The sequence below is a fragment of the Rissa tridactyla genome, chromosome 5, assembly GCF_028500815.1.
Source record: "Rissa tridactyla isolate bRisTri1 chromosome 5, bRisTri1.patW.cur.20221130, whole genome shotgun sequence".
Classification (NCBI taxonomy): Eukaryota; Metazoa; Chordata; class Aves; order Charadriiformes; family Laridae; genus Rissa; species Rissa tridactyla.
In genome coordinates, this window is record NC_071470.1 from 56,245,495 (window position 1) to 56,267,493 (window position 21,999).

At 40.6% G+C, this 21,999-nt stretch overlaps 1 protein-coding gene across 4 annotated transcripts in view; it reads right to left on the minus strand.

Moving 5' to 3' along the window:
* PPA2 (inorganic pyrophosphatase 2) overlaps positions 1-21,676 on the minus strand; it is a 38,497-nt gene extending 16,821 nt beyond the window's left edge. For 3 of the 4 annotated variants that reach the window (XM_054202321.1, XM_054202320.1, XM_054202319.1), the window contains exons 1-7: positions 21,519-21,675; positions 19,617-19,681; positions 17,864-17,908; positions 9,233-9,286; positions 6,647-6,766; positions 4,177-4,263; positions 2,806-2,932 (exon numbers count right to left, since the gene is read on the minus strand). In XM_054202321.1, coding sequence (XP_054058296.1) covers positions 2,806-2,932; positions 4,177-4,263; positions 6,647-6,766; positions 9,233-9,286; positions 17,864-17,908; positions 19,617-19,681; positions 21,519-21,660 — 640 coding nt within the window. In that variant the 5' untranslated portion in view covers positions 21,661-21,675. Of the gene's footprint in view, positions 1-2,805; positions 2,933-4,176; positions 4,264-6,646; positions 6,767-9,232; positions 9,287-17,863; positions 17,909-19,616; positions 19,682-21,518 lie in introns of all 4 variants that reach the window. The other variant, XM_054202322.1, reaches the window with a different exon arrangement.
* Between the last annotated feature and the right edge of the window lie 323 nt (positions 21,677-21,999).

Genomic DNA, 21,999 nt, shown 5'->3' on the forward strand with positions numbered 1-21,999 from the left:
TCTGAATATGTCCAGTTTTAGTCTAAAAGAAACCTCATACAGATACCTGCATCTGACATACACACAGCTTGTGTTTGGAGTGAGACTGTCCCCATGCCCACTAGTATTAAGTGCTATAACTTCAAACAGATTACCTTCCAAAGTCAGTCCAAAAAGACACTAAACCCCTGCTATTCCCACTGATGACACAATTCCCACTTGAATAGGTGCTAAGCATTGCTTATCATTCCTGGATATTGTCAATATAAACTAGAGTTTCTTATTGTTCTGTGTGAAAGACACATTTCTAGGCAGGGTTTCCAATTTAAACCAGTATTTATCAATAAATGCCTGTAGGACACTGTACAGTGGAATATTATGAATAAACAATGAGGACTGCTCAGAAGTTGGGATTACTCAGTTTTAAGTTCTGTGAAGTCTCAGAAAAATCAACTGCACTTAGGAGAATGATCACAATCCCAGAAGGAGAATATACAGAGTACCTGGGGCGTGCTTAAAGCAGCAAGAGGAGTTAACACACTGCGTGGGCTCAGGATGGGGTTTGCAAGTAATCACCGCTCTGGTGTCTCAGAATTATCTTTTCCAAATGTTCATTGGGGGCTGTGCACATACTGAACTGAAAGCAAATGTGATGATTCTCAGTCCAATTCGAAATGTTTAGCAAATGATACAAAAATGACTGGACAGACTTAAAAGGCAACACTTAGCCTCATCTTTCCCTAGGAGGCCACCACCGTAACACAGCAGCATGTCAATTATTGAGGGAGATACCAGTTTTATCTGTAGCTGCTATCCCTTTATACTGAAATAATTAACATCTTTGGGAAGGGGGAAAAATGAGTATGAAAGGACATATTGTACTGCCTACTCCAACAGATTTGTTTGTTTTCAGACTGAAGAAGGATTGCTGTTAAACACTACAAGCTAGTCACGTTTTGTGAAAGCAGATGGGGGCTTTTTTTTTTCCCATCCACTGTTTCTTTCCTTTTGTAAATCCTGGACTGCAACTCCAATTCCAAAGGGAAATCATACTAAACTGGATAAATATTTCTGTCCTTCTCTGAACTGCAGAAGGAAGGATGGTTCTCCTCTTAAAGTTTTGCATCTGTTCTCTGATAAGAAAGGATGCACACAGGAATCAACTACAGGCAATGGTTTGACAGTTTGGGGGTCTGGGGGTTTTTTTGCCTTTTTTTTAATTAACAAGGCTACAACTCTTACTCCACTCCCAAACAAACTACAGCTGCAACACAGCTGACAAATCAGTCATTACCTGAAAAAACAAAACAAAACAAAACAGAGGGTTTTCAAATAGAGCTACTTAACCCAGCTGCATAAACTGTCGCAGTTTTACCCCTACTTAGTGGACTCCTTTTAAATTCTCTCACCCACTTTTATGTTTAAACTCTCTCAGAAACTGTTAAGGAATAAAAGGTAGGAGTTAACCAGAACAATGTATAAAGTGCTAATTACTTGTCTTTTAACTGCTAATACTTACATCGCATTTCATTGCACATTATAGAGAGATTTAAATTGATACTAACATTAACAGCAAACTATTACTTACTATTTCCTTAAGCTGAACTTCTTAATCTCTAACTGTCAAAGTAGTTAAAGAGTCATAAACACTACGTAGTAATTCATCTGCCCATTTTTTTTTTAAATCAGCATCAACCCAAGAGTTTCCTTTTCCTCATTTCCTCTTCTCCCCTTCTTTCCCCACAAGCCAAGTATTCTCCACGTCAAAGCAACCTGCAAGAAAACTGAGAATGAAGGGCCAGTCCAGCGATATACTTACTTTGTATTCAGAAACCAGGAAAAAACCTCAATGGCCAAGAAACAAAATCCCTTAAAAAGCTACTGGATAGCCCCATTCCCACAGAAAAGCCAATCTGAGCCTTGGTACTCACTACTACCAAAGAGCAAGTTCTGATCACACATACCTGATGGTATATATGGGTTTTGATCTCATAACATTACTAACTTTTAGACAAACCTTTTCACTTAATTCTCATGACTCCCAGTGACATTGCATTTGAGGAAGTGAACTTCCATTTATCCAGAGAAAAGCTGCACTTTACCTGTGCTGTAAAAACCTAACTCCCTGCAGTTTTAATACATCCGTATCATCTTCTTAATGAACGGTCTGCAAGCAGAATTACACCTTATATGCTATTCACATAGACACACTTTAGTACTTGAATTCCATTTGGATACTAGAAGCACAGCCACAAGAAGGACAAGTCTGGACAGGATGTTTCCCCCTGCACATTTGGTCATCATCAAGGCTAATATTAGGGTGAGCTGCATTAGCAGTTTACTTTGCAAATTTTCAAGCTAAAAGGTGAAACCTCATTGTTCATACTCGGCAACAAACCCTGGAAGTAACCCAGTTACAAGTGACAAAACATTGGAAATGTACAGTCCTTTTCAGAATGCAACACAATGCCTGCAAATACCTTCAACAAGGAAAATAGCAGTGTGCTACATAATCTGAGTGGGTAAATATGCGCTATTACACAGGAGATAAACCTGTAATTTTAAGAAGTCACTAAGGCAGCTGTATTTCAGAAGTCAAAAGACTTTCTGCATGACAGGTCCTCTTGAAAATCCAAGCAAACCTTTTCAAAAGCTTGCGTGAAAGCACATATGCCCTCCTTGAAGGAAGCACCTGATTTAAACAAAACAAAACGTCTTGCCTTTCCACTGCCTGCCTCTTCTTGTCCTGGATGGCCTAAACTCAGGTACCATTCTACTGTGCAATTTGCTGACATAACTTGCATTAAGAAAGATAGAAATACTTGCCATGGATTTTCTGAGCTTCTGGGTCATCCACACCGATAGCAATTATCTTCCAATCTGTCTCTCCTTCATCAACAAGAGCTAGAACACCCAAGACCTTCACCTGAACAATCTCACCAGAAGAACGAATCTGAAATAGAACATAATCTTACAAAGATTTGGAAAAATATTACACAGAATTTCTGTTTTACCTTACAAACAAAATAGTTTTAGTACACTTTTGACCAGCAGCTAAAAGAATTGCAAGATAGATTCTGTAATCCCAGTACACATCTATTTAAGATTACTAGCCTTTCTCCCACCATTGCTATTCTTCAACCCCCAGTTCTCCAGTCAGCGTTTTTTTTTTTAAGTAGACAACACAAGCTAGAAAATTTTTCCTTCTCTTCTACCAAGCTTCCCCCACACCTCCTTGATCTCACCCCAAACTGCAAGTCAAAAGCATCCCATGCTCATTTTTTAATTTCTTTCCACCTCTTGACTCTCTACTTCCTCAACTCTTGCTCTTAATTTATCTCTTGCTGTTCCCTCGACTCCAATATACACATACACACAAACACCCCTCCCCAGAAATATCAGCACAACTCTTGTTTGCATTTTCTTGGGAACCTTTTCCCTACCTGCTAATATTCCCTTTATAACTATTTCTGGATCCCTTCAGCTTTAGGTTCCTTTCCTCGAATAAAGCCACCTTTGCTGGGGTCACCAATTAAATTTCCCCTTACCTAAAATACCCCAAGAGACTCCTCTTCCAAACTCATCTGGTTCATAACCCCACCTTTGATATCACGGAGCTAGACCTCTACCCTATACTTACTAATGGTTTGCTGCACCTCTTTTTCATCCACCCACTCCACATCTCGTAATTCCGCAACACTGCAACAGGTTCCTGTCTTCTCCTCTAGAGAAGAAGTATCTACTTCTGTTTGCACCCGAGAAAACTCAAACCTACCTCCTTCATGGGTCTGACCTTGTAATTGTATGTACATGACGCTGGCATGCTTCCTCATCTTTCAGAAACCTATTCCTTGCTCCAGTACTGCTAACAGGGGAAACAGAAAGAAATCTTTTTCTTCCCCAGAAATCTTAATCCCCTCCTCCTTCACTCAAAACTCACCATCCAACGACAGAACTTTGGGGTGGTGCTCTCTTATTTTCCCTCTTCTCCAGTACACAAACTTTACCAAATCCTCCTTTTTAAAAATCCACCATTTCCTTACCTATTCCCTCCACAAATCCTCTATTCATAATTTTGTCATCCCCTGAGACTATTAACATCTTTTCTCATTTTCCACCTGCCCTTCTCTTCCAAAAGTTGTTACTAAATTATTAAATTAACATTGATAAATTAAATTAATCCTGATAAATACAAACCTTTGAACCTATTTCACAAACATCAATAGGATCGTTATCCCCACAACATCCTGTATTGTTGTCTGTATGGTTCGGATCTTCCCAGGTCTGTCAAAGGAAAGAAAATTCTCAGTTACTGGCTGATCTGCAATTACAATTCATCTAACCACTAAATTGCTAAGATTAATAAAAACATTCGCTTTCTCAGAACAGGCTTGCTCAACGGGAAAAGTAAAAAACAAACAAATAAACAGCCAACGGACTGATGTTGAGTAACTCATCCTCATACTCAGGACAAGTAACATGAGGATTACTGAGGACATAGTAACAAAAATATTAACTGCATCCATGACTCAGACAAACTTTATCAAATTGCAGTGATTAAGGCATCAGAGGACCCTGAATATGTATTTTTCTAGTTACTAGTGGTTGTGGATTAAGCTAGGACATCCAACCATTGCATTCTTATTATACTCTTTAATTACTATGGCACTAATGTAAGTTGCTTTCAAAAACATCTAGGCTTTGAGCTAACCAAGCTCCTATATATGGATTTGTCAGCAGACAATTAGCTTTTTAAGTTTTTTAAAATTTAGATACAAAACATTTCTGAGTATTTTGAGATGTGTACATTCCCAAGAACAGTCAACAGCTTAAGACCAAAGAAGCTTCTCTAGTAGGCAAGTTCAAATTCCTGCTCTGAGCTCTATACATCAAGGAATCACAGCCAAATAATACTAACTTAATTACTAGACCAGTACTTGCTTTGTCTTTCACTGGCTAGTAACAGACTGAGTAACTCATTCAAAGGTTGAGAAGTTTTCCTGGTAAGAATCCTGACTCCAATGAAGCTCTGTTGAAAGGGTGTTAGAAAACTTTTTTTCCAAAGACCTATACCGATAGCTCCTGCTGTCCACAGTCAAACCTCCACCTCAAACGTATTCTTGAGAACTTGACCAATACTAAAAGGCAAAACAGTGAAAAGCAAATGCTCGGGTGTTTATGTAGCAGAATCATTCCCAAAACACTGCTGAAGTGGAGTCAAGAGAGAATTTCAACTTAAAACTTATTTTTCCAATACTCTTCCAAAGGGCTTTTTATTTAAGGCTGCATTATACCAATACTATTCTCCTGCCCAGCTGCATCCCTCCACCAGTAGGTTAGAAGGAAAGCTCACTAGGAATGGTATTGTTCTCTGGACAGTACAGCAACTCCTGCAATAATGATAGTCCTACCATCATTTCTTAATTCTCTGTTCCACAGCATAAAACAGCAGCCACAAGTAAATACCTTTAAGCCATATACTAGGGTTGAACTTCTGGCAACTGCTGATGCTGATGAAAAGTCCTCTTGTGATAATGGAGACACTGAATTGGATTTTGTTTGTTACAGCTGCCTAGTAGGAACCTGGAGTATCATCTAGACTTCAACAATTGGAGGTGTAATCCAACCGGTATTTTAAAGTTACTACAAAAAATAAAAGTGACAATTATCTCCAGCCCTCTCTGACTCACAAGGTAACCAGAGGAGCTGAACATTTCTCCTGGGGAAAGTGTCATCAGACCAAAATAATGAACTTTGTGCTGAAAAATATTTAATGTTTTGTTTTGGCTTTGTACTAAGACACATGTGAATTTCAAAACATTAAAACGGAATGGCTGGTTCCCAACTATACCTACTTGGAAATATTGTCTACTGAGACTGCTGATTGTATAAGAACTTCACTGCTATACTCCAGCATCTGCCTGGTATCTCCTCTTCAGGGATCAAATACATAAGCAGGTTTTCAGGAGTAAACTTTCAGTGCTTATGAAGTTCAGTGTAAAGAAAATATATTACTCTTTTCTAGCTCCATCATGTTCTTCAGTACTAATTTAAGTCCAGTGTGTTATTCACAGAAATGAAAAAAGTTAAAAGTTTTAATTAAGCTCAAAATTTCAACCATTAGTTGGGCTTTTTCAAGGCTCAAAATTTTAGAATGTGTCATGATCAGTAAAGTCTCACAGTTCAGAGAAAAGTCAACTAAGGCAGTTGAGGTTTAATCTAAAAAAGAACAGCCCTTGTGTTCCTCTTTGTTAAAGATAGTAAGAAATCCCAATTAAAACTTATGCTGCGATACACGAAAATCCTAAAATAGTTTTTAAAAAAATGCCTTGTTTAAGCAGAAAAGGGCTACTTGACAAAGTATTCTTGAGTGGCAGACGATGACAGCTTAATTCTGTCACTACAGTAGAGAGAAACAGACTAAAGATTCCAGATTTCTTGATCATTTAACTCCTTCCTGAAACACAGTACATATTTACACCCACACTCGAATTCTGATCAAAATTTATAGACACAATAAAGCTCAACATAAAAAAATCCTAATTTACAAATGTATCAAAGAGAAGCATCCCTCTTGCAACTGATTTGCATTCAGGCAGTACCCAAGATTTACAAGGCAATTTACACAGAAGATAGAAAACTTTCACCATTATAACAAAAATGTTACCTGTGGGAGGGCACCATAATTCCATATATAACCCTTGTGAGGAAAGATATTTGCCACATATCGAAGCTTGCCTTTCTTTATATCTTGTTTAATGGGATTCAACGGCTCCTCAGTGGCAATCTAGGCAGATTGTGAAAAAGAGAGAGAGAAAGAGAGAATGGTAAAACCGAAAGCAATTCATTCTGTATCCAACCAGTTAGAAAGATCCACCTGGGAGCATGTGCTTGTGGTTTGAGAAGTATGATGGCCTCACTCGAAATCTCAAGGGTCATGTTCAAAAAGCAGCTTATTAAGGTTTTAAATAACGTTGTGAAGTATGCAAGGAAAAAATGAATCTAGAAGAGAAAGTAATAAATTTATAAGGAGACCATCATGGTCAAACATAAACACTGAAAGGAACTTAAGTTAGCAGCTCTTGCACTTTATAGTACAGGTTCAACAGACATGCAAATGGTGGCATAAGTTCTTCTGACAACAGGGGCTTTAACAGCAACAAGGGAAATGTTTCATCTTCTTCTCACCCTCTGTTCACTGCTCTTCTACTGCATATACTCTGTCTCTTCACCACCCCTCAGCATACAAATGCTTTTTAGTAAGCACAAGTTGTGTATAGTCACCAAATGTCAACTTAACACAGATCTGGAACAAGTTACGCTAGAATCAAAAGGCAGCATTCTTGTTCCCAAAGAAGCAGTCACAGAAGGACTGAACTAATGAAAGCTGAACAGTTTATTATTGTCATCATCCTCCCCAAAACCTCAAATACAAACTCTCTGCCACATGAGTTACCTACCATACATCAGCTAATTCACTGTAACCATCCTTTTGACACTCCACACCACAACACAGTCCATGTTAGCTTGGCTCTTGCTTACAAACACTCATCTGAATGGCATCACATTTGTTACAGGCTCAGATGGTTACACTGGCTCAGGTGGTACGCAGCTTGCATGCATAAGCCCACAGCCCTTGGGTCCATATTCATTTTTGCAATATCCTTGTAATTTACCTAAAGCACCACCACCAAAGTCATCCCACAGGAATTCTACCTTTTTGAATCACACCAAACTGTCAAAAGCATGCAGGTATTCCACAAGTAAACCCTCCTCAAGAGCTGAGATCAAGGTTCACACATTTCTGGTTTCACACTTGATTCTACCTGCTTATGGTCTTAACAGTGAAGACCTCGAATATTCCACTTGGGACTCTGACAGAAAGGGAGCTCAGTAATGCTTTTTCTTGACGTAAGCTGGGACAAAGAGGAGTAACTGACAACAGCAAACAAAAGTCTCATTAAAACCACCTTCAGTAAATCAAGGGAAGAACAACAGAAATACAAAAAAATGATGAGCCAGAAAGCTGGCACTGGGGATGTTACCGTGGGAAACATTCATCCTAAGGCAAGGTTTCATTTCCTACAGTTTCCATTCCAGCTGAGGGAATCTCAGCATGAAGATGCAAACAAGACCTGGTATTAGCACCTTACCACAGTCTGGACTGAAGGACTGCCTTAACGATTAATGCAGGAAATTTCAAGTATATGAAAAGTTATAGATTAGAAGACTACATCTGGTCTCCTCTATCAAGCCAGAAAAGTCTAAACGCACTGACTTCTGAACCTAACAGGATAGCAAACTTCTCTACCCTTAACATAATGTGCCAAGAGAAGGGAAGGGACCTTTACACAAAGAGTTCAAATAGCACTGTCAAAGGGAAACTCTGCAAAAGAGAACTCAACTTCCACAATAAATCATCATCTTAAAATACAAGGTAAATATCCAAGGTAACCCTGCTTGCAGAGTAACAACTGTGGTGGTAAACACAGTTTAAACAATTTTCCAGCATCGGGGAAAGGATAAAACAGAATTCTGAAATAACACACTGGTGAGGTACTTTGGTGTTATTTTTAATAATCAAAATAGTTAACAGCTCAACCACAAATTTACTTAAAAGCAGCCAGGAAGCATCTCTAAAATTAATACAAATGTTCAGGAAGATAGGACATATCCTGGTGAGATCTGCTGTTTCATGAACACTACAGATGAATTGTTACTCAGGTTCTATATTGTAACTGCAAAGGAACAACCTACTGGGCTCTACTTTTAAAACATCTCCCTGCAGGAGTAGATACTTTCAGTCAGTGAGGTCCCCAAGTATTTTTTTGTCACAAGGAAATGCTTTACCTTTGCAACTCCATTTGTCAGGATTTGGCCTCGCATGCTACACAGCGGAAATGAGAGGAATTAAATCCTCTGAGTGGAATGACAAAAGAGCAAGCAAGGGTAAGACTAAATGCTGGACAATGCCCTGCAAGCCAGACTCTGTTGCAGGTATACTGCACTCTGTAGTCACAGGGCTGTCAAGAAGCAGTACTCACCTGTGGAAGGGAAAGAAAATTAGAAGCTCAACACTTTATAATTGCAAGGAATGCTTCTGTATGCACAACTTCAAATTCATTTTTTAACAGAGGCAATTTTATGTGTAAAGAGTAAACCACACACTGATTAAACTCTTGACTATTGGAAGCCATTGCATTGTCATAACTTTCATAGATACCTATATAATCAAAGTATTTTTCTTAATTACCTCCATTTTTGCATTTGTCCAACGAGGCACTTCTACAATCATATTAAACAGGACCTAGAACAAAAAACAATGACAGAACGGAAAATAAAATCCACTTGGCAATTATTATTTTACAATAAGACAAATTCTCTCCTCTGTATTCAGCAGCAACATACGTCGCATTTCTCTGTTCCAGCTGCTTTTACACTGAGCACCATTCGTTCGGTTCCACACACTGATATTCAACCTCCTTGGCCCATCCTTTCCCCACCCCATCCCTTTGAGAATATGAACAACTTTAAGTAGTGGAAATCTACACAGTGTTCAGAAAGTTCATGGAATGATTTGCCACAATGCACTGGTTCAGTCTACTAGCCAAAGAGGACTGGACATTTCTATAGGACAGAGTTAGCTTCCCTGAAGCACTGGAAAGGACAATGTTTTGTTTTGTTCCCCTGAAGATTTATTTCTTCAGGACCTCCTCTTTTGCCTCATTCATTTTTTAAAAAAAATCATGCAAATGCAACAACTACAGACATTTCTGATTCTCAGTTGAATCTGGTTGAAGTGAGGCAAAATGAATCCAAAAGTTATGGCACGGATTCCATGGATAAGAGCAAAGACATGGACACAGACACCTCATGTTTGTCTTAGCCTTCTTCGTAATAGAAACAAAGTGAAAGTTGTTTTAAGAAGGGGAGTCTGGGGGCGTAAACCTAAAACATGTAAACTTTCATACTTTTGGAAGAAAAATAAGTAGTCTACACCCTTCTTACTGAGGAGGTTAAAGTGACATTCTCCAAAGAGAAAAGCTCTCTGTACTGCTGTAAGGTTTCTTCTTCTGAATTTGTCAGAGTCAAGCACTGCCAAGGAGTAGAGTATTAATCAAAACAGGTAACTAGACCAAACCACCCAGCATTGTCTACAACCTATTTTCTCCTAGATTACTAAAATAATCACAAAATACCACATTGCCTGGGGCATCTCTCCATAGCCAAAGAAAACTCGCATTGGTGTTAAAAATCGCAACAGTTCAGGAAGGATTTCTGTTTTTTGCAGAAATTCATAGGGGGGGGAAAAAAAGTTAAACCAACTGAAGACTTGCACTGACTTTTTAACTACACTGCAATTAAGGCTCCATCAGACTCTTAAATATTTGTCTTTTTGCTCCTTGTGTCCTGCAGCTGCAACAAATACCATTACCAGGGTCAATGCCACAGCCTGATTAAAGTAAATCCAATGGTTCTATGATCTTCTCCTCCCAAACAAACTTGGAATGTAGAAAGCAAGAAAGCAAAGGAAAATCCCAACTGTCACTCAGCATTTCTCCCATGAGACCACAAGCTATGCACAATCCTGACAGCAAATTCCCATTAAATTCAAATTAAATTCACCATCTGTAAGTACTATGCCCATACTGCAGTCAGAGGCATGTCAGATGGAATCACTTCCCCCAACCAGGTCATAACCAAATAAAACAAGAAAAAAAATAATAATAACAAAAAGGGAAGGGTGCTTCAGATCAGTTTCATAAAGTACACCTTATGTATATAAGAACGATTGAAACAGAGAAGTAATCAGAAAGAGAGCTCAAGTAATCAGAGAGAGAAGCAGACGGAACAAAGCAACGTACATACAACAGCAGGTAAGGGAAAGGTTGGAAGAGAGACAAAGTCTGCACATCCATCTGAGAAACGCTTGGAAAAGAGAAATGCACAGCATGAAAGCCAGTGCTTACAAGAAACTCTTAGGGAACTGCCAAGCAGGTCAAAGAATTGTTCTGACTGGTAGCTACAGGTAGAAAACTTACAAACTCCTCCTGGAATTATACACGATGTTTTCCCCTCCACCACAATCCTATACTTCTGTTGTTTAGATGCCACTGTACGTTTTCCTGACTATGTCTAATACAATGGCTTCAGCAGCCTGTAAATCTTAGTTTGGAGCTTTAATTAGTCAAGAGTTATTCCAGCTCTTCATCAAAACAACTCCCAGGGATGGACAACAACTGGACTGAAATGAATACACTGCTGCTCTCCAAAAAAAAACCGAAAAAAATAACTTGGATTTAACTCAGCTCTAAGACCAGGTCTTCATAATTTGTGGTATCAGTCAAATGTGAATTGTCAAGAGTCTTAAATGTGACAGCCTGACAGATTAATTTGTATGCAAAAAAATCCCCGAAAGTACACTCTCGAATGGTAAGCTGCCACAAGCATTTACAAGAGATTAATAACTTCATGCAGTGCTTACACTTAAAAATAAAAAGTTTTATTTATAGGGCAATCACATTCTCACAGTGATGAGACGGGATTCACTGGTGTGGAAAGGAGAGCACATACTAGATAGTCTGACAGATAGAGAGAGAGAAGTATACTTCTCTGGTTTTTTAGTTTGTTTTTTTTTCCCTCCTCTTTCCTGTTGTTTCCCTCCTTGCCTAAATACTGCTCAGGAACTTTTACATCACTCTTATTTTCTCAGACCAGGCACCTATTCCTTCCGACCACTTGAATGTTCTCCCCCATCCCTTGCTGGAAAACTGGCCCTGCCTCAGCTGCAAACAGAAATGCAGTGTCAGACACCACCTGTCTTCACAGATTACCATCTGCATATGCCATTCAGTGGTTAGCTTTGGATGGTGAATGCATCTGGTAATTGATATTTTTATCTTTATTTTAAATCAGTAAACCAAAAAATTTCATCTCACCAAACCCCCAAGTGAGCACTTCTACCCCCTCAAGCAACAGTGAGACTGTTTCAACAGCCCATTTCACACACTTTCCAGTGACAGAAAAAGAAAAAAAGATCTCTCGTGACACGAAAACTACTGCTTTGGAAAGTTTACCATTTAACTGCCTTAGTCTGACAGCAGTCAACTGATCTGCCTATGAGATCGCTGCTTGCTGCAGTCCAGATTTAATCCAACTCTGCAAGTGCCTAATGTAGAAGGGACTCCACTTCATGACAGCAGAGCAGATGGAGTAGTTCCTACAGGCTAGCCTCATGCCAACTCTGCTGGCTGACGGTTTCTTCAGAAGGACAGTCTCCTGGAGAAAAGAGGAGGAAATAGTTTCCTAGATTCAGAAAAAGGGACAGAACCCATCTGCTAGGGGAAGTGACTTGACAGAGCCCAGAGGGACTTTCAACCCAGGGTATTACATAGCTTGTTTGACTTTGGATTAATGTGAACACAAGGCAGACATTTGTATGTATGTCCTATTATATCCTGAAGAGGTGATGTGGGGGAAAAAAAAAAAACAAAACAAAACATCGAGAAGTCAAAAGTGCACTTCCTAATTCCTAAAACTGAATATGAAAATCAGCAGAAAGTGACATCAGAGGGAACAAACAGTATGTCTAAATGATATCCTTTATTTCCCAAGAACTACACACTACGTACATTACATGGGAACTCACGCAGGACGTAAATAAGTGTTTGCTTTATTGGGGTGTTTTCTTTAACACTGCTTGGCAACTTACTGCATTCCATTAGAGTTGAACATCATTTTTAATGTATCATGATCCTATTTTTGTTGAGACAAGCACAAATGTCTCTTTCACACAGAGAACAGGAACAGGTTTTGGCTTTTTGGAATAAGAAAACCAGAGAAAGATAAAAAGATAAACAAATATATTTCACCATATTCATACAGCAAGTATTGAGAAAAGTGAGGAAAATACAGACTGTTTTACCCAGGTAAACTGTGAGTCAGCATTCTCTCCACTAAGACTGATGGCCAAAAATAACTACTAGCTCTAGCTGTACAGATTCTCATAGAAGATAACTCATTTTGATCCGAGTCTATTATCCTGAATATCACAGGAATAAAAAAAAAAATTAAGCACACTTCTGACACTATTTTTACAACCTGCTCTTCTGGACTCCCACACACTCTTCTTAGAAACAATTCTTCCTTACCTAACTTTCCCTTTCTTGTTCAACCATTTCCTTTCCCAGTCTTCCCAAGTTCCTTAGCTGGCACATTTGAAGGGAGGGTTTTGAATAGGTATGATTTTGCCCAAGGTTTGCAACACCTAATGCTCAACTCTGAAGGCTCACCTAATTTGAAGCAGAAGTGAAGCGACCTATGCAGAGTGAGGAAAGGGACAAAAGAAGAGAGACAAGAGAGGAACAGAAACTGAGTATAATTTCATTAAATGACAAACATTACTGCTTTTTAAGGCCAAATTGCCATTCACCATCACCGTTCCATGACAGGGAGAAGAGACAGTCTACAGCTTGCAATTACATTAGTCATTTTTATAGCAGAGTGCTTAAAAAATTTGAAAGCATTAGAGGCAGCATTTGGGGGCTGCTGACCCTTCCTCACTGAGAAGCTCTGAGCTCACAAGACAGCGAGAAGAAAAAGCAGCTATCATTTCCATTTCCTTTCTGTCTGCTCATTTGCAATCTTGCACCATCAACTGAACATGGCAGCATGCACCTGAGGACTAATGAGAACGAAAAAGATGAGCTGCAGTCCAGCAGCAGTGTGAAAAAAGGGAAGATGTCTGAAAGAAAAAGAGGAAAAAAAACTAAAAAAAGGAGAAGGAAAATAAGGACTGTCATGAAATACACCCAGAAAATAAACGGAGAGGGGCTTGCTTATAAAACAAGTATCCATGTTACAAGCATTCCCAATGTAACACTTTCTACAAGGTATTTGCCAATGAAAACAACAAACCAGATGCCAGCAACATCTGGAGACCAAATATACTGTATCTAAATGAGAAGTCAATGGAACTTTTCCAATATAAATTAACATGCCACATAGCAAAAAAGGAATGCAGTGCCCTGCATAAATACAAAGTGCCTGCAGCCTCTTCATAGTGTATGTACTTCCCTCATGTTATAGGGAAAAGGGAATCATGAACTATGCAGGTTTTTTTACTCACAGGTATCCCAAAAGTGGTGTCAGGCATATTTTCTGATAAACTAGTTACTGGACACATTCATCTGCAAAACTACTCAGTGTATAACCACGACATGAATGAAAATGAAACACTAACTTTCTCAAGTTTAAGGAACCATTTACTTGAAGTTAAGCTTGATCAAATCACTGACGCAACTTTCTCAGTAAACCAACTCTACTCCTGTAGATTTTAACTGGATCACTGAGTGAAGATCACTTCTAGTCTCAGTATTTGTTAATTGATGAGAACAAAAAGCAAGGCCTGCAGCTACTGGACATACACATAGAAAAAGGCTGGTCAAGTTCAGGCATGAGGATGAAAGCTTCACTGATAATAAAAGATTTGGAACACGCAAATCCCTTAACACACATAATGGACATACTACAGCTCGGGTTACATATACCAAAAAAAATGTCTAGCATGACCAAAAAAGGTTACAGAGGCTGTAGTTACGACAGAATACAAAGTCAGTACAAAGTCTGCACCTGTACCACATGGGAAATGACGACAGCTTGTCCTTTCTCATGAAACATACCGACTTTACCATAAGACAACTCTGACACCAGTTTTGAACACTGTTCCAAGCACGAGGCCCTCTATCAGATCACTTATTCAGACTGCATGACCATTCTGATGACCCCTTATATCTCACCTGACTAATGAATTTATCAGAAGTTTTGGGCTGATAGAAGCAATTCAACTGGAGTCCACAAGGGCATTCCAGCACTGTGCAACCCACAGGATGCAACAAAACAAGAGCTGTCTTGTTTCTTTCTTTGCATTTTTTTTTCAAATGCTCCTGAGGGTGTCTGCAAGTTAGAGGACTATAATCTCTAAATACTTGAACAGATTCCTTACCAAGGACAACATTTTAAATAAAACTTTGTATTCCAGAACACCTGGGTTCTCTGAATGAGATGACATGTGAATACTTTGGGAAAGACAAACAATGACAAGTAGATTACAAACCCTTCCACTACAGCAGGGAAGCAACAAGTCACATTTGTCTTGAAAATGATGACTTCTTCAAACCTTCTTCCTGCTAGAGATGGAAGACCGTATTCAACAACCAGGCTCTGACAGTTTTGACTGTAACACAGTGGGAACATCCACTCTTCCAGGCAGAGCTGTGAAACTTTTGATACCTTTCACAGAGATTTACTTGGGCAGGAGCGGATTCAGAGTGCTTGCAATGCTTAAGACAAAGCAGAGGTTCAGATTGCAAGCTGTTAATAATTTTGAGACTGGAGCTGAATTTGATTTCTTTCAGCTTAGATTCTCCTTCAAAATAACTTCTCTCTACTCTTCAAATAGCCAAAAAACATCTCTGAAAGCAAAACGATCAGCTGTCAACAGTGGCTGCAAAGCTAAATTTAATTGAGATTTGGGAAGGTATATAATGTTGCAAGAAATGGCTGCACCACAGAGAAGAGTTCATACGGAAACACCACACGATTTCCCTTAGAACTACAAGCTGAGACTGCAAAACAGCTAACAGACTTGTACGATGTGCATTCCCCTACCCCATGAATGTTGAAAGCTGAAACTCCTCTATTTTGAGACCTTCTTTTCTGGTTCCAGGAATGCCAAGAACAGTCTAAAGTAGATTAGACAGACTGAATAGGGAACTGCTCTTGCTCATGTAGAAATTATCTTCATTTTCCATAGCTAAACTGCCACCTGATGAACACTAGTTCAGCATAATTAAACACACAGCCTTAAGAGGGCTTGCCCTTGTTGAGGGCACCCTAAACCCACAAGTTTTAAAGATGGCATTGTGTTTGCAGGGCAAGAGGAACTATCAGCTTTGAATTCTAGCCAAATTCAGTGCAAGGATCAACTGAACACCAGGTATCAGTAGCAGCCTTTGCATCCCTACACAAGAGTAAGGAGTACAGTGCTTCAAAGGTCTTCAGAAATCAGTACATGGCATTAAATTTCTCATCTTCCCTTTATCCCCTGATTAAGCTATACTTTCACTGCATACAAGCACACAGGGATGCATTTCTCACCAGGCCAAGGTGAGGAGAGCTGCTGAAGAGCCCAGTGTAAGAAGAAACTGCTTTCTTGAACACAAAGATCCCTCTTTTTCCTCTCTTCTCCCCAACTCCCAAAGATGGTGATGAAAAAGGGTTTTCTGAATGATTTGCATTCTCACATTTCACCATCTAAATAAAGACCAAGCATGTTTGGGAAACGTACAGCCTGCACTTTTTTTTGCTTACTTGCATCAAAAGCCCACAAAGACTGGAATGTACATTTGCCTTTGCTCATTTTCTGTAGTTCTACTAAACCACAGTCCAGAGCTCTCTCATAGCAGGAGTTACATGAAGCAGCCCTGGAGTCTACACTGGCCCAGGAAGCAAGAGCTGCTCAGCTCCAAAGGCATTTTTTTTTTCTCCTGCTCCAGAAGCTGATCCAGAGATCAGAAAAAGGGTACCAGAAACGTGGGTTTCAACAAGCTATCATGCTTCCCACTACACAGACAAAAACAGTTTTGAACAGTTTTAGACACTGCATAAAAGAGGCTTTGCATCTCTGCAACCAGCAGCTATTGTCACAGTATTCATAAGCAGGTAAGAGACAGAATACTTGACTTCCAGGAAGAACAGTAATTAAGAATTCATGTTGCAAGACAACAATTTTTGAGAAAGGTTACTGGCACATACTCTTTCTCCTCAACAATTCACCTTCCAGGCATGATTCTACGTCTACTAAATAGTACTTAAATGGGCATCAAGCAACAGGAAATCTAAAAAGCGTTACCTAGGCATTGTAGCTTGAATGAATCAAAGGGCAAAGGGAGAGGAAATACATGGTGCAGGATTGTGTAGGGACTGTTGTATAGTAGAACAACCAGTGCTCCACACACTAGTTGCAAAACCATGAGAACCCAGACAGTTACAACAGTTCTTTCACACCGGATGGGTAGTTACAGTTTTGCAACATGACTGGGCAAACAGGTACGAGAAGATAAAGATTGGGACACACACACATCTCCCACAACAACACGTCATGGACTTAAAGCATAGTTTGTTCCGTTTTTTTCTTTCACTTGCTTCTACTAAGTTTTCGTTACTCCTATGTCAGGGAAAGCACTGCAAAAAAATGCTACATTTTGGAAAAGGCACTTGCATAAACAAACCTTGTTTCACAGAAAAAAGTCTGAGCAGACCTTCCATGTTTTTGGGGCTTCTGTTAAGCTTAACTTCAGTGCCGGTTAATGCCAAACCATTAGCAGATGTAATTTTTCTATCTTTGGACTTCCCAGATGGGTACCGAAAACAACATATCCTCAATTCTAAAAAGCAGATACTAAGTCTAATTTCTGCCCTAACGCACTTAGGATTTCTGAAGTTTTGTATATACACCGAAGATTACCTACAGTCAGAGAGCATAATGAATATTTCATTAATGGAGGTTTTATTGCAAATGTTTCTGAACGCAATAGCAAAAAAGATAACATATCTACACTGCAACAGTCATAACGAACCTTTCAAAGAGTGGTATAAAAGTGTTTGCCTTTGAGAACATCTTGATGAATAAAAGAATGCTGACATTTCTGGCCCATTCAAAGAGGAGAATATTAAATCCCTTTAAGCCTTCCCCTAAAAGACTTGCATTTAAAGATATGTCAACTATATTCAGCGAGAGCAAGTTAACTGCAGAATAGCGAAGCAATGTTGGAAAGGAAATAGAAGGAACAGTTAAAAAAAAAAAAAAGCACCTTAGCAGTACCTCAGTTCCAGTAGTCTTTGGCCTCTTTGCAGGAATCTCTTTGTCCTATAGGGAAAGAGTGAAGTAAAAAAAGTGTATAAAGAACATTAGCACACAATACTGTATTCACATAAATACAGACTACAGTAGTTTTCAATGCAATTGAAACATTGCTTTGTGAATATAAAGGCCTGAACTGTAACTTTTAAAAGTAACTACTCAGTTCTGTTTCATTGTGAAATTATAACCTTCCAGATGTTAACAGAAGATAAAAATGTACAAGGACACATCCACTTTCTCCCAGCTACTAAAAGATTTAAGCAGCAATTTTAGGCCTGTCCTCAACTGATTAAAAACACAGTCATCATTCTGTTCAGTTTAAAAAGATAAAAAACAAAATAAACAAAAAAACCCAGTATGGAAAACAAGGCTGGAGTTATCCATCATATAACGAAGTCCACAAAGCTTAGACCAGGAATTTAACATACAACTCCTTACATGCTCCTCTCTCAAAGAAGGTAAAATTAACAGAGACTTTCACAATGACTCCCTTTCTTGCTCCCCCCTCAAGCCCCTATATCCTGTGGGACGCTCTTTCCTTGCTCACACAGCAAAATGAAAGCCTCTCCATATTGATCAGACATTGCTGTGCTATAACTTAAATCTACAAAAAAATCACAGACTATAATCCACCCCTCCAAAACCTAAACTCTAATTGCAGGGACAGCAAGGCCCCCAGGGAACGTGTGATGAAAATGCCCACTGCTTTTCCAGCAATAGCACCCACTGAACAGAGCATCTCAGCAATGACTCCCTGAAGGAGACTTACCTCTTCCATTGACTAGCATGCTTAGGCTCTGCTGATCAAAAAGGTTTCATGCATATTTCTAATCTCTCATTTTAAACAATTAAAGAGATTGGTTCGTTAGTTCAGAAGTCTCAATCCGAACACGTTACAACTGCTGACCTTTCTCACCATTCGTATCATCCATAGAGACCCAGCAACAAATCAAGAAAGCGGCCAAAACCCTCCCAACCTGTTTGTGTAACAAGCATACCATAACAAGCAAATGTTAAGTCTAAATCAAAGACTGGCAGTTCCCACCAGTGACACATAAAAGAGGCATTTCATTATTGCTATAATGAAACTCCAGGGAGTGTGGCTAACAAGACGTGAAAGTGCTCAGCTGCACCTCACGCCTTGTAATTCTCCAAAGGTGCGATTACCACTTTTCTCTTGGGCATTATTGTTGGCTTCCAATTATAATGCTCCTTTTGGGAATTAAAGAAATATACCATATGTTATGTAAGCGTGTGCTGTACATCTCCTACTGCAAGGAAATGTACACTTTTAATTGCAGATGTAGAAAAATGCCAATTTAAAGAGAGTAATAGTAGAAAATTAATTCAAGTCCACATAAACACAAACCTTAAACACAGAGGAGAATTAACACAAGGTACAGAGAGGGTTCCCCCCCGCCTTCAGTTACCCGGAGGCTCAAAGAGACACCTAGGCTTGTCTACACAGTAATCATTATGTTTCACTGCAAGTTCCTGAGCTCTAACAGAGAAAATTTGGTGGAGTTATTGTGCCTGTATTACATAAGGAATCAGCCTGGGTTAAAGCAGTCCTTTCTGGTGCTATACATTTGTCTGTTAATTGCTAAAAATATTGTTGGTTTTTTTTGTTTTAAAACTGCATTTTTACATAAAGAGTACCAACAAAACTGTTAGCATTTTGAAATTAATTGTGTTTCAAAGCATAAAGACATACCTCTTTAGATCCAGCAAACAGTGGAATGTCATGAAATGGGGAAATATATTTACCATCTGCATTCTCTGAAAAACAAAACAAAAAAGTAGCATTACAAATCTAAAGACATACCATAAGATGTTGGTATTGCTAACTATTATGTGTTACATGTATTATGTATGATGTGCCGCAACTATGCATCAGTTAAACTTTTTATGAAGTTTAATTTGAAGGACTAAAAAATAACCTACATGCAGGACAAGGAATTTGTTTGTTTGACAAGGATTCATTAGAAACAAAACTATTGCTTCAGTATTCAATACTAGACTTCTCTTCTGACGACCTGGGAATACAAGCTATGTAAAGATGAGAAGATCCTTTCATTCTCTTTTATTTTCCTTCTCCCCAGCAATATACAACCATTAATGGAGAAAAAAAATACCAAGGGAACCTCACTTCCACAAATGATCAGTGACTTAATTTGGGTTTCTAGCAATGCTGCCCTTGTGACTTCACTGTACTTCCAATAAATTGAGTTTCATGACCACAAAGGGAAAATCCCCCAACATAGTAGGCCAAAGTCTGACTAAAAGAATAAATGACGGATGGGATAATTGCTGTGGCCCTAGACACAAAACACCAGGCCTTGAAACCTGCATAAATTGACAATAAATTAATAGGGACACAATCTGCACCTCAGCCTTGCTCCCACTGTAGAAAGGGACAAAATGCACTGGAGTGGATACTTAAGCTTTTCAAGCTACTCTAAACTACTAAAAAAAAAAAAATTAAAAAAAAAATTTAACATGCTAAAAAGCCTAAGTGTTCTACCAAAACAGAAACATCAACAACAATATAAGGTGCCAACACAAATCCCAAAGAATTTCTCCTCTGCTAGCACTTCTATTCACAGTAAAGGGAAAAAAAGGCAAGAGACTTCATTTAGCTTTGGTCTGTACTTTGACCACCTCAGCAAAGAGGAGTAAATGGTAGTTCTTTCTGCAACTTCTGGAAGCCTCCCAGATGCTCCTCCCAAATAAAACAAAGGTTAGTGGTAGGCTGCTTATTCCCCCTGACTAAAGTGACTTTCTCTAGATGAGCTCCTGCGCTGGCAGTCCCCTGGGGACAGAGCACAAGGGAGCCTTGGCAGTGTACTGACAACAGGGTACATGACGCCTCCGCTTCTCTCACACCAACAGACGTCAGTATTAACTGCTTGTAAAGTCAATGGACCAAAACTGTAGAAAACCACTGGTACAGAAGTGGCATACAAACAGATGACACTGTTACTAAAATGTGTAATACTCAGACTGCACACCCCCAGCTCTTACTGGGTTTTGGGAAGCCTCCTGGAGCACCACCCATGCCCTCCCGGTGCCACTGGTTGCTGCAGGCCCCTTGGGGCTGGAGACTAATGTTTTGGATGCCAGCTTCCCCTCACCGTGACGATTCTGGAGAGAGGGCTGGCCCGGCGACAGGGGACAGGCCATGCTCCCGCTAGGATGTCAGACCCAAGAGGTGAGGCGAAGCAAGGCTCCCATGACCAAGGCTGTCCTTGAGGTCCCAGAGCGTCCAGGCTACCACAACACTGCACCCCCCCAGTGCTACACACACACACCCGCCCCCAGCCTGTTCACCCTCCAAGGGCCTTCGCCGGGCTGGGGAAGGGCACGGCTGTGCCGCGCACACCAGCCCCCGGGGAAGAGCAGGCCCACCATCCCCTCCACAAGCTTTCTGCCAGAAAATCCCCTCACTCTCCACAAAAAAATGCCGTCTTGGAGTGGCGGTGAGGCTCAGGGGCGACACCTCAGCCAGCCCGAAGGGCCACGGCGGGAGCGGGGAGCCGCCGCCGCCCCTCCCCACCGTGCACCCCGCAAGGCAGGGGGAGGAAGGTTTTTATGGAGCCCGGGGTCCGCTACTTACTAAAGTAGAGGCGGTAATCGGGAGAGTTGGGCCGCCCCCGCTGCTCCGTGCCGTAGCGGGCCATGGCGCCGAGGCAGCGCCGCAGCGACCACCCCCGCCCCCCCGCCGCTAGCAGCCGCACCAGCCCCGCCGGCGCGCGCATGATGGCGGCAGCCACCGCCGCCTTCCCTCCCCCTTCCTGCGGCCGCCGGGCCTGCGCCGCGCCGGCCCCCTGCCCCGCCTAGCGAAGCGGTCGCACGGCGGCGGCGGTGCTGCTGGCCGCCGGGGGCTGCTCCCTTGTGCCTCTCCTGTCTCACTGGCGAGGGGGGAGAATGGCCGCCTCGCTCCCGACCGCGGCCGACAACTGAGGGAGGACGCGACCGTTAGGCCCTAGAGGCCCAAAATGGCGGCGTCGTCCCGCGGGTGCGCTGAGGAGGTTTTTCTTCAGGGGGCCGCTGCTGCCGGGCCCAGGCGCTGGCCTGTTTTCCCTGTGGGCCGCGGG